At 45.7% G+C, this 13,859-nt stretch overlaps 1 protein-coding gene across 4 annotated transcripts in view; it reads right to left on the reverse strand.

Moving 5' to 3' along the window:
* LOC144732208 (uncharacterized) overlaps positions 1–13,859 on the reverse strand; it is a 67,994-nt gene that overhangs the window by 23,013 nt on the left and 31,122 nt on the right. For 3 of the 4 annotated variants that reach the window (XM_078613598.1, XM_078613597.1, XM_078613600.1), the window contains 6 exons: positions 13,460–13,577; positions 11,778–11,974; positions 11,210–11,357; positions 10,758–10,826; positions 9,931–10,182; positions 189–394 (listed from right to left, as the gene is read on the reverse strand). In XM_078613598.1, coding sequence (XP_078469724.1) covers positions 189–394; positions 9,931–10,182; positions 10,758–10,826; positions 11,210–11,357; positions 11,778–11,974; positions 13,460–13,577 — 990 coding nt within the window. The remainder of the gene's footprint in view (positions 1–188; positions 395–9,930; positions 10,183–10,757; positions 10,827–11,209; positions 11,358–11,777; positions 11,975–13,459; positions 13,578–13,859) is intronic. The other variant, XM_078613599.1, reaches the window with a different exon arrangement.

Raw genomic sequence — 13,859 nt, forward strand, 5'->3', positions numbered from 1 at the left:
CATCAGGCAATTGACTTGACGATTCAAGTGCCTGGACCGCCTCCGCACCTCCGATTACCACGTTTGACTGCGTACTGTGCAAAAGAAAGTCAACACACATACATACAGTACATGCTTGCTCGAGTTTGCCAGCAACACGGAACACACTCCCTGACAAACCGAGCCCTGGTAATGACCGCCGAGCTTACCGCTTTAATCTGCATGGATTCGGCCTGCTGCTCGTGATGCTGCTGCCAGGTCTTGAAGTTGGACACGGCCTGGTCGATGGAGATGTGTCCGAGCTTCACCTGCTGCTGCAGCTGGATGAGCTCCTGGAGCCCAGGCAGCAATTCCTGCTTGGCCTGATCTCCGGCGTCCCCAGTAGAACGCCGACGAGCGTCCTCCTCGGCCTTGCCTAGGGCACAGGAGAGCCACGACACTGATGCACTTAGCCGCCACGCGCAAGGTGATTGTTGAATGAACGCTTCAGCAACACCAATGCACCTTAACATCACATCTCGTCTCAAAACATTCGAAGGTGACCAGCTTGATTCCCCGTGGAAGCTGTCCCTGAACATTTCTGCATGAACGAACATATAGAGATATGGCCTGGAATAATGCAAACACATAAAACAACCTCCCTGATTGAATTACCTATAGAACGCTAAGAAATAGACGTACTCGCCTCGTAAGAAATGTTACATTTTAATCCTATTATCAAAATATTCTAAATTTACAAAAATAAATCAAGACTTCTGGGAAACATTTAATTCAGTTGAAAACAAAGGAAAGCAAAATGTTTCACCAAAAAAACCTTTCCTGGATGCCAAAGCACTGATCACAAAACAAGACATTGTCAATAGGTATAATTCTCATTGTGGATCAACCCTGAAAATGTTAGTGAAAGGCATCGTTCCTGCTTCTTATTTAGTCTCATATCTGAACTGTACATACTGCATAAGCGAATATCCATTAAGACATCATCATCCACATGAGAAGACGAGTTACCTGCATTTTTACTCATGGCTGTAACAGATCTAAACTTTAAACCTCACACATACATGTTCAACCTATCACTTACCGAAGGTACATTTCTACAAGAGTGGAAATCCACTCGTTCATCCAGTATATAAAAATGGATCCAAAGAAGGTCCGAATAACACCGATCTACAATTTTTTAGACGTTGTCTGCTTCAGAGATGAAATGTGCTGTTTATTATGGATTTTGATGTGATGAATTAAAATATTACAATTAACACAACTGATTGGCTACTGTTCCCAAGATATTTACTTTTTACATTTTACGTATATATAATGTGCAGATAGTAAAGTGTTACTCATAAATTGTAAACCTATGTCTTTTCATTGGTTTATGGTTGCTTTAAATGATAACATGTCACCTGTCCTGTTCATGTAACACTTTAAAAATCAACAGAAAGGTTATATAAATAAAATGTATTGTAAAGGAGAGCCGACACAAGGTTGCAGGGGGTTCGTCTTTTATTGCTTCCCCCCGGGCCATACTTGTCCCCCAGCCTTCTCTCCGTTTCCCGCCAGTTCTCCCTCTTATATCTCCTCACGTGCTCCTCCCCCTTCCCCTGTCACCGTCCCACTGTCCCCCTCCTTTTGGTGGGAATCCTTCCCCTGACATCCCTTACAGTATTATGAAACAAAAGGCAAAAAAATTACATATATAAGTACATAGTAGAGTCCTTATTCAGTGTGTACTCGGCGTTTCTTGGCTTATCTCTTGTATCCATTAAATTGAGCATCTCTTGTCACTGTCCAGCAATAGTCTGCAAGCATTGATGGGCTCCATTTGCCCTGATAGCGTTTCTCCATTGTTGCAATGTCCTGGTGAAATTGCTCGCCTTCCTCGTCGCTCACTGCTCCGCAGTTTGGTGGGGAAAATCTAGATGAAAGTGCAAAAAAAATATCTTTAGCGACATGTTTCAACCAAGGCTTTTGTTTGCCTTGAGGAGGGTTTCCACCAACTCCCTGTAGTTGTCTGTCCTTGTTGTGTCCTAAAAAATGTGTTGCCGTCTTTTCCTTGCCACGCAATGCACTATAAAATGCATCATCTCAAAGAAGTTCACGAATCTGAGGACCAACAAAGACACCTTCCTTCATCTTAGCTTCACTTAACATTGGAAATTTTCCACGGAGGTACTTAAAAGCTGCTTGTGTTTTGTCCATGGCTTTGACAAAGTTCTTCATCAGACCCAGGTTGATGTGTAAGGGTGGTAACAAAATCTTCCTTGATTCAACAAGTGGTGGATGCTAAACACTTTTCCTCCCAGGCTCCAATTACTGTCGGAGTGGCCAATCTATCTTGATATAGTGGGAATCTCTCGCACAACTATCCCATACGCAGAGAAAACAGCAGTACTTTGTGTATCCAGTCTGCAGACCAAGCAAGAGAACAACAACCTTCAAATCGCCACAAAGCTGCCACTGATGTTGGTCATAATTTATGCACCTCAAAAGTTGTTTCATGTTGTCATAGGTTTCCGTCATATGGACTGCATGACCAACTGGAATTGATGGCAAAACATTGCTATTATGCAGCAAAACAGCTCTAAGACTCATCTTCGATTAATCAATTAACAGTCTCCACTCATCTGGATCATTAACGATGTTGAGGGCTGCCATCACACCATCGATGTTGTTTCAGGCTACAAGATCACCTTCCATGAAGAAGAATGGGACAAGATCCTTTTGACGGTCATGGAACATGGAAACCCTAACATCACCTGCCAGGAGATTCCACTGCTGAAGTCTGGAGCCCAACAGCTCTTGCCTTACTCTTGGGTAGTTTCAAATTCCTGACAAGGTATTTCAGTTCACTGTGGTATGAGGTGTGGTTCAGAGGAGGAGGATGGGAGAACATCTTGGCCATTGTGTCCTTGATGGTTCAGGACCAGAAGTTTCATCCTCTTCCTTGTCTGACTCAAGTGAGAATTATTCTGGTGCATCAGAAACCAGCAGTCCTTCTCCGTGGGGGACGGGGCGTATAGCTGATGGAATGTTTGGATAATGCACAGTCCACGTGTTCTTCTTTAACACACCTTTCCCAACTGGAGACGCCATGCAGAAGTAACAATTGCTGATATGATGTGTTGGCTCTCTCCAGATCATTGGCACCGGAAAAGGTATATATTTCCTTGTCCTGTTCAACCACTGGCGAAGATTTGTTGCGCAAGTGTTGCAGCATATGTGTGGGGCCCAAATCTTGTTCTGTTCTCCAATTTTGCAGCCAAAATTAAGGTGATAGGCTTTCTTAACCATAGTGGTTATACTGCGCTCTTGTGATGCAAAAGTCACTTCACCACAAACATAGCAGACGTTATCTGCCTTGTTCATACAAGTACGAGGCATCTCTGCTCACTTTGGCTAAGCAGAAATGTGTCCTTTTGCAAAATCAAACACTGACAAATAAGAGAGCACAGCACTACATGATTTCTAGAGCTGATATAGGGCAATTTGTTCAGCAGAAGTATGTAAGCTTAGTTATGATTGCATCATCCATGACTTCTAGGAATAACATGATGCAATTCATATCATGTATAACGCAATACCAGGTTCGGATTGGATCATTCATTGTTTTGCTCAAAAAGGAAGTACTATCCAAACCCAGTCATATATTTATTCATAGATCCAGTCAAATATGTATTTTAGTCATTTCTGGTTTAAATTAAGATCTCTTCCCTTTATAACTCACTTATCCTCTGCTATTCCCGAGTCAAGGGTCGTATATACTGACCCAGTAGCATAACTTAAAACTAGAGCCAATCAACACTTTTAAGCATCATTTTAATTCTCAGTGACCCAGAATTAGTAAAGTTGGACTACATTTATTTCGGAAACATTTTGGCTGCACACCAGTGTAAATAGAGACAAATCTCTATTCTTTCATCATTTAAAAAAATATTCGAAAAAATACTTAATTCACAAATAAACTGCTACCTAAAAAGTCATAATCTTCTACACAATAAACAGTTTTCAAGAGGAGTACTGCACCACCCACAGCAATGATGGATGTATTACACTGTCTCTTCACTTCAGTAACCTGGATAAAGGCCACTACTGCTGTACACTATTCCTCAACTTCTCAAAATACTTTGATACTGTTGGCCATGATATTTTACTCACAAAACTTGGTCAACTAACATTTTCAGACAATACAATAAACTTGTTTAAGAGATACCGTTCAGACCGTTCTCAAAATGTACAAAATGATAATATGATAATATCTCGTCCAAAAATATTAAAATAACAAAGGGCGTTCCACAAGTTGCCGTGCTAGGTTCAATTATGTTCTTATATGTAAACAATCTTGTACTAAACTTAAATCACTCAGAATTAAATCTCTGTGCAGATGACACTGTCATGCTAGTATCGGGTAAATCTCCAAAGTCAAACGATACCCAACATGATTTCGACTTCACTCAATACAATTCTCATCACTAAATTGCTCCTAAATCCCCCCAAAAAACGAATATGCTCTTTCCTTCAAGCAAAAATGCACTCTTTGACAACTGTGACCCTTGTAAATCAGCTACATATGAATACTAAACAGACTAAACCCGCGTTATCGTTCTGCTCTTCGATTAGCACTGGATGTACCTCACAGGACCCACCATTGTGACCTCTACTTAAAATCCAATCTCACATTACTTGATGCAAGACGAAATCTACAGTACATTAGGCCCTGTTCGTCCATAAAATCCTTATTAGCAAATCTGCGCAATACTTAGCTCATTTATTTGTCAAACCCAAGAAACCTAAGACGTCCCTAAATAGCAATTTGACTTTTATAGATCGGATCTCTGAGCTGGGCTCCGCAGCTCAGGGTCGCTGCCTTCGGGCAAGTTAAAAATGTGCGGTTTACAAATTATCATTATTATTCATAGGTGACAAAGCCTTTACCGTTGTAGCACCAACATTTTGGAACAACCTTATTTCCTCCCTTAACATCGTAAATCTTCCTTTAAAAAATATCCTGAAGCAGAAGATTAGTACTGTACACAACCACATTTGCAAATGTGATTTGTAACTTTCAACTTCCCCCGTGTATTGATAGTTACATTTTAATGTTCGGTTTTATTGAGGGACTACTGTGTGTTATCTTGGTGTGGTCTGGACTCGTTTTTGTTGTTTTATTGATTTGCCCAAGCATACATTTAGTATTGACAAATTGGCAGGAATTCATGTACTTATACAATGTATGCTTATATACTTTATTTATTTCTATTTATTTGTGTTTAGTGCAAGGGTCGGCAACTAAAATAGAAAAAAGAGCCATTTTTTTTCTAAATCAGTAAAAACCTCAATGTTCCAAGAGCCGCAATGCAGACCCGCAATGCATGTGAATACGAAACGTCCTTAATAAATAACGTCATGGAGCAGACCTTCATGAGCCGCAGGTTGCTGACCCCTGCCCATGGTAAATTGGACTTCCATGGTGAACTGGACTTCCATGTTGAACTGGACTTCCATGGTGAACTAAACTTCCATGGTGAGCTGGACTTGCATAGTCAACTGGACTTCCATGGTGAACTGGACTTCCATGGTGAACTAGACTTCCATGGTGAGCTGGACTTGCATAGTCAACTGGACTTCCATGGTGAACTGGACTTCCATGGTGAACTGGACTTCCATGTTGAACTGGACTTCCATGGTGAACTAAACTTCCATGGTGAGCTGGACTTGCATGGTGAACTAGACTTCCATGGTGAGCTGGACTTGCATAGTCAACTGGACTTCCATGGTGAACTGGACTTCCATGGTGAACTGGACTTCCATGGTGAACTGGATTTCCATGGCTAACTGGACTTCCATGGTGAACTGGACTTTCATGGTCAGGGGTCGGCAACCAAAATAACAAGAAGAGCCATTTTTTTCGAATTCGGAAAAAAAAACTCAATATTTCAAGAGTCGCAATGCAGTCCTTCAAGAGCCGCATGCGGCTCCGGAGCCGCAAGTTGCCAGGAGGGGGCGATGATTTGCTGCCGTGTGTAATGCCAATGGAATAACTCGTGGGTAACATTCAATATTTGAACCTTATGGCGGGACCCCGGGGTCACGAATAAACGTAAGTAAAAATCATAATGAATTTCTTCATTTTTGGCGACTCCGTCCCACTACGCACGTAAATGCCGCGACCCACCTGGCGCGAATCATTCTGTTGTCATGTCGTCCAAGCGCAGCGAGGACGAATGCGCAGAAGAGCTGAAGAAGTGAATGCATTCCATGCTCGGGTATGGGCAGGATCATAAGGCTAATTCAAAGCTGCTCAAACTGCCTACACTACTTAAGTGACTACTTAAGTTATTTATTTGTCATAACGGTATGCATAATACAGTGAAACTGCTCTCTTATCTTCATTATTATTTGTGATCTACCAATGTCTGCAGTCAGGATCAATCGATGACAATCCTATTACCTGCAGATATTTAACAGATGAGATGCGTTGCGCCGTTAATTCCTCCTGTTTGATAATTCTTATCTTACTCTTTGGTTCTTTCGGTAAAGTCACGTAGGTAGAAAAATAATAATAGATCACGACGTTTCGATCGCCACACAAGCAACCGTCTTCAGGTGGGAGTGAGAAACAGTCTGCTGAAACAAGTCCTTATATATAGAGCCAAAGGGGGGAGGGGGGGTTGCCGCATCGGGCAAGAGGGTGGGGGCTGGAGCTTGTGCTGAGGTAGCCATTGTATTGTGAGAGAGTCGCATGTCAATGTGTAGTGACGGTATATCCGCCACTAGGGGGATAGAGCACTGAACAGGGTGAAGGAAAGTCAGCGCTGAACAGGGTGAAGGAAAGGCGGGAAGATGATCGAGGGTCGAGTGTAATGACGGTATATCAGCCACTAGGGGGATAGAGTGTGCAGCAGGAGACACACACAGACAGAGAGACAGATAGAGAGAGACACACACAGAGAGACACATAGATAGAGAGACACACCTAGAGAGACACACAGAGACACACACAGAGACACACAGAGGGACACACCCAGAGAGACACACAGAAAGACACACCCACACACACATCTTTTTTTTGCGGTTAATCCATAGTCCCCACATACCGCTCGTATCAATACGGATAAGAGGAGCGGCGACCCACTACTCTATAGAGTAACATTGGTATAAACGCTTGTTACAATAGGAACAGTGCATTGAAAACGCGTACTATTTTATGTACTGCTTACAAAGTGTGTTCACAAATCCACACTGAGAAACATGATGATTGACAGAGGGGTATAAATTATTTTTTTGATAGTGTATTTAAATAGAAGTACTGCAGGTAAGTAGTTTTCAGTTTTAAAGTCATAGTTTAACAAGACAACACTTGCCACCATCCTTCAAACCCATTGGTGAAAAAGAGCAAAGTTTTTGTTAACATTATAATATATTGTTTATGCGAGAGCCGGGGGCTTATGGGACCCCGGGGTCCTGCCATAAGGTTCAATTTACAAATTTGGACCATGACGCCGGCACATATAATGGCTGCATCTTTTGTAATGTCGTTGCACGAACATCCACTATGAAGCAGACAACGCGTATTGTATGGTTAATACATCTGCCATATCATGAACAAAGTGCTTGTTTGTATATTCATCATCTATCCACTGCTGAATGAAGTCCTCCCAAAGCTATCACGCAACTCTTATTGTCTCACGATGCAACAATCCATTTAGCTGCTGCACACGAGCTGATTTCATCGCTCTGTGGCGCACGTCCTCCTTCAGTTGCCACTGTCATTAGTCTCAACCACCAGCTGTCACCAACTGACGTGTGTTTTCTGATAAACGCGTTCCTCCCTCTCTCGGTGTAATCCCAAGCATGTGCCTCTCCACGCTTCTTTGCGCACTTTTTACGCAGTGCACGTTTCACCAAATTAATTTTTTTATTCCGCATTCACATATCACAACAAAAGAACGTGAGAGCATTTTTGCAGAATGCAATTCTAAGTGTGCACGAGTCACCACCAGGAGTGTCAGCACTCCTATCGTATTTGTGTACTGTTCGTTGTTGTGACCTTCTGATCCGCCCCCTACTTTGGACATCTTGTTAAAAAAAGAGCTTCATAGCTCATAGGATTCCTCCAATAGAAATAAAGACACTGATTCTGAATTGTACGTCTGCGTATGAGTTGCACTGCCGCCCGTTTTATTTGGTAGGCAAGACACATTGCGCAGCTCTCGCGCCACGAGCCGGAGGCGTGCCTGTCCCAACGTGTACGAGGGACCCCAGGTGCCCTCGTCTCAGCATCAGAATCAGTATTTAGACTGCAGGAGGAGGAATCCGATGAACCACGAAGCTCTTTTTCACAGATACCCAGTATGGGCGGGTCAGCAACTTACAATAAACAATACAATAAACGATAGGAGTGCAAAATAGTGAAAATGGTAAGCAAGTCACTAAATATGAATGCATAATGCATTCATTATATAAGTCCGACTTATCAAGCTAGGACAAGGCAGGAAAAACAACAACAAAACAGTCCCAGACCACACCAACACAACACCACACAGTAGTCCCTCAATTAAATGGCACATTAACAATGAGCTATCAATACATGTGTAGAGGAGTACTGTGAGTAGCCAATGAGGGATGAGCGTAAGGAAGTGCGATTTGGTGGAGAGTTATGCAAGGCCAAGGATGACATAACGTCACGGGTTACGTAGGGGGACTTTCGGAGAAGCACTTTCGGGAAAGTGTGCGGGGCCGAGCTGGGGAGAGGAGCTGCCAAGTGGGTTCTTAAGGGGGACCACGTGACGGACACGTGGTCGTCGTCGGGGAGGCAGGGTAAGGATCGGCTGGAAGAGATCTCTCTCTCCTCGTTGCGGGGCAGTGTTGGCTGATCCCCTGCCCCGGGCAGACGGGTGAGAGAGCCTAGGGGTACCCGAAGTAGGCCCGACGTATATAGTTATCCCAGGTCCAAGTGAAGGACGGAGAATAGAGTGCACCTACACTGGTGTGAGTGTAGGATGCAGTGTGAAAACGTTAATTAATAAACGGCAACCAGCCCTTACAGTATTCCTTGTCTCCGCGTGGTGGGTTTGCACTACACATGGGTTAAAAGTTACAAATCACACTGGCAAATGTGACTACTGTATCCAGCGCTAATATTCTGCTTCAGGATATTTTTTTAAGGAAGATGTATGACGTTCATGTTAATTTGTAAATTGCGCCCCCAGCCTCGTACCACGAGATTAAGAATCCATTCGGAGCTCTTGCACGGGTGGTTAGCGAACTCCGCACGAGTTGCCATTATATTTCTGTGTTACCTGCCGGTGTTACTACTTGTTGAGTGGTGCATCACTGGAAAGTTGTTTTACTACGCCGCTGTGACTTTCCTTTTCTTCACCACGGTTCTCCGTGGGTCGTTCTTGTAAAACAGCAGATGGCTAAATGTTTATTCCTGTGTCAACAAATAAAATATAATCTCACAGGGCAGTGCATCATTGTCCCATATGAAAGAATGGACCTGCAGAAGGAGATATCGCAAACTTCAATTGAATCTGTCTGAATTTTTGTTTATTTCAGCGGGTCAGGCCCACTGAGCTATATATCTTTTTTTCAGTAGCGACCTGACCACAAATGATAGTTCAACGAAGTGGCTTATCATGTGATAATATATAGCAGCCAAATACTCTAAACGCGTGTTTCTAAATGTGGAGGGAAAAACCGGAAGACCCGGAGAAAAAAAACACCCGACCATGGGGAGAACATGCAAACTACAAATATATGGGCGTCAGGGTCGGCATCGAAACCACGACCTCCTGTATACCAGGCAAGGAAATTAACATCTCGCCACTGTGGCGCCCAGGAACGAAACCACACAAACGGAATCAACCCGATGATAGCGGGAATTTTTGTTGCACGGGGCCACAAATAACAGGGCCGGCAGATAAAAGGAGTCTTTCCGAGCTGACGGTTTACCTTGCTGAGCGTACGCACTGGAGCCCGGTGGGCAGGGCGGCGGCGCCACTGCCTCGTGCCGGGCCACGGGAGCCGCCACCGCCGCTGCTGATTTGGCGGGCATCTTGCCTGGTGGCCACACGTTGCTGTCACCCATCAACTCGTAGTCGTTCAGTTCCGGGACAATGTATGGATCCTCCTTCACGTGGCCATCCGCCAAGTCTCGTGCACATTCACCGTGATCCCACACCCCTGGGATTTCCTGAGAAGAGACTGAATCCCCGGCAAATATGCGCGACGCTTTAAATCACAACACGTGGTTATATTGTATATGTATCCATGTGCACGCGCAGCCCTCGCGTCTATCTACTGCTGGATGGAGGTCTCCCCACGCCATGCAGGCTGCAGGAGTTGTTTGACCATACTTCACCATGCTGGTCAATGCATGTTTGCGAAGGGGGCGGGGGGCGGGGGAGTGCTCAGGACCGGTTCAGATATGGGCCGTAGCCAGGAATTGAACCCCGTTTATAGCACAAGTTGATGACCACTGCTGTACCATGGCTCCATGATGGCACCGGCATGTGATAACAATATAGCAGATGGAATGCAGCAGCATACAGTTGAAATATTAACCAGAATAGATGAACATCTTACACTGTGGGTAATACTAAGCAATAAAACAATGTTGTGGTGTAGAGTTTATATGCAACGAGCGAATTGGCCGCAGGCCACAGGAATGGAGCCATTTTGCCGAGCGCAATCTGACTCGGCGGTGAGAGGGCGCACCACTGGGTCCGAGGACCCACACGCAAGTCACGCATGCGTTTGCATTGCAGCGAAAGGCTCACTCGGCATTAGGCTTGAATGTGAGCGGAAGTCTGCTGCTGTGCCCGGACCCTTGTCACGAACATCTTCGTCTGCATAACCGTTACAGGAAACGAGGAATGTTATTGGTTGTGTGAGAAATGAGAATTGGCCGGCCAGGGGGTGCTTGGTAGTAGAGCGAGCGTCTTGCGATTGGAAGGTTGCGGGTATTCAAATCCTGATTGAGATTTGAACTCAACCGTCCAGGGTCAATAAAACGAGCACCGCTATGTGGGGAACCCAACGGTGGTTGTCCGATGGAGAGGCTCGCCCCTGCCATAGGATCTAGGAATCTCCACCAGTAGCTCAGGGCGGTAAATATGAGATGGCCATCGATGCCTCAGTGTCCAATTGGTTCAAACAAATCACTTTGAATGGGAATTACACGGCACGAATTAAAAAGTCACAATTTCACAGAAATTCGTGATTCACTCACGGGCTTTGCTGTCCTCACACTCCACTGCTCGGCTTAGGAGGTTTTCCATAATTGTGCTGTAGAGCTCCTCCTCTGATGAGTCCTTGCAGTCATCGCTGTGGTCACCCAGCTTTAGCTGCTCCTCCTGCACTACCGACCACTCGATATCCTGAGCGCACACATCACAGGAAAATCGTGCACATGTGCAGCTCTTTTGTCAATCCACTGCTGGGTGAGGTCCTCCCCATTAGATTCGCCACCTTTTTCACAAGCAAAACCCGGGAATATTTTTCAGTTCTATTATATTATCAAAACTGTGCGTACACTACTGTGATCAAGTTGAACACAGGAATACTGGTACCATATGTCGGTACAAATAAATTCCTGCCGCCCGAACCCAGATGCCAATTCGTGGATAGTCAAACTTGCCATTGTAAGTCGTGGGGGCTAATTGACCATACATCTTGGCTCATTTATTTTGTAATATTCACCGTTTTATTCGCAACGAGTAAATGTTTACAGACCCCCTTTTTTGATAACGTTCTGGCGAGTTCTGTGTGCCGCACGACACATTTTGACAGTGCCAAACCTCGGAGTTTTGAATGAGCTCCGTTAGGGCTGGGAATCCGTGACGGTGGGCCAGGGAGCCGGGGGAGTCCCCGTGCCGGTTGAGAACGTTCCGGGCCGACTCGGAGCCCGGGCAGTGCAGCAGCTGCGAGGTAAGGCACCGCAGGCCGAACCGCGCCGAGAAGTGCAGCAGGGTCGGCAGCTCAGCATCCGCAGAAGCTGCAACGCGAGAGTGTCAGTGAAGTCGGGGAGCGCGGACGTGGGAGCATATCGAGCACACATCACAATACAATTATTCTGCCCATCACGTAGCTCTGAAGTCTATAACACCTATTATGCTTAGCGGCCATCCATCTAAGCACCAACCATATTTAGATCCGACTGTGTCCATCCAGTGCTCACCGAGCTGGATTGGCTTCCGGTTATTGAACGAATCAAGTTATACATGTAGTGCTTGAGATGCGCGTCACGCGCTGGGTCGGTATGCGCGCACGCAGCGGACAGTGAGGGCGAATTAAGACACAGAGCGCTGATTGGCTGGCCATTGTTGTTGTCCAAATTAAGGTGGCGTGATGGTTAAGGGGGTCGCAGGTGGCCGGGGGTAATTAAGGATGCAGGGCGTTGATTGGACGAGAGAGGCTGTTGTCAGAGATTGGTGCCAGTGTGTCTAGAAAAACAACGCCACGTGACACCGGGGCTGGGGGCGAGTGGTGTCACGGGGGATGACCTAATTAATTAGGGGTAATTGGTTCGGGGATAAAGTGAGGGGTTGTGGAGTGAGACAGGGAGTTAGTGCCTGGGAGGAGAGACAGATGGAGAGACGGAGCAGTGGATAGAGTGAGTACACCATAGGGTAGCAGTGGAGAAGAGTGAGTACAGCATAGGGTAGCAGTGGATAGAGTCAGTACAGTGTAGGGTAGCAGTGGAGGGAGTGAGTATAGTGTTGGGTAGCAGCGGAGTAGCGCAAGCATCAGAGAGAGACGACGGAGAGTAGGAAGCGGCTGGAGTGTGGAAGGAGAACGGGGTTGGTTACGATGGAGTGGGATGGCAGAGCTGATAAAGAGCAGCCGAGCTGGAGAGAGAGAGAGAGCGGAGAGGAGAGTCGACGGAGGAGCAGAGGGGAGCGAGCGAGGCCAGCGGAGGCGCAGCGAGCGAGCGGAGGAACATTGAGCGGTGTTGACGGAGAGTTGTGGGTCGGTGTGAACGGAGGAACATTGAGCAGTGTTGATGGGAGAGATGTGGAACTATATACATGAATAAAGTAACGAGGAAAGACAAGAAGCTGTTGTGTCGGTTCGAGCACTACACACACAAAGTGCTTGCCACAAATGAACCACAATACCTTGCTGATCACACGAACTCTGTTCATCCTCGCAGCGGTTTTTGGCTAGCCACCAAACAAAGACGGTCACTGCAACGCACGCTTTCAGATACGCTTATGCGGCCGTCTGGCACGCTGTTCCTTCTGATATTAGGAAGCCACTGGAGCTATGCACTTTTACATTTATATTGAAAACTAATTTCTTTAGAACCGCTTTTTGTTTTTAGTTTGTTGTCCTTCCCCACACATCTGATTAGCACGGTTGGCTACGTACGGTGCAAAAAAAGGTCAACATACGTACATACCAACACCTTCGCAGCCTTTCCAAATTGAGTGATCCCAACGTGAGCACATCTAAATGGGGGGAGGAGGTGTACACTTACACGAGTCTGGTTCTCCGACAGGGAACGCCTGCACTCTCGTCCCAGACAAGTTGCTCTGCAAAGACTCGGTGAGCATCTCGTCCATCTTCTCTGTGTGACTGTGGTGCATTGAAAACGCCTGCATGCGACAGACAACAGAACCGTCACCTCGACTGGCCAGGCAACGCCGCAGCAAGGCCGTTCGCAATGCGAATTAAAATCCTGGTCGGGAGTCGACTCAGCCTATCGCCACTTAGTGGGGAAGTCAAGAGTGGTTGTCCTGTTGATAGATAGACTCTCCTCTGCCATTAAAAACGTGTAATTTCCACCACTGACTCAGGGATGTAAGCAGGAGATCAGCACCATCTCAGTGCCTCTTTGAGCAAAGCAATCACTTTCATTAAAGTCAATAAGCGACACA

Source organism: Lampetra planeri, chromosome 41, assembly GCF_965212315.1.
Source record: "Lampetra planeri chromosome 41, kcLamPlan1.2.h2, whole genome shotgun sequence".
Taxonomy (NCBI): Eukaryota; Metazoa; Chordata; class Hyperoartia; order Petromyzontiformes; family Petromyzontidae; genus Lampetra; species Lampetra planeri.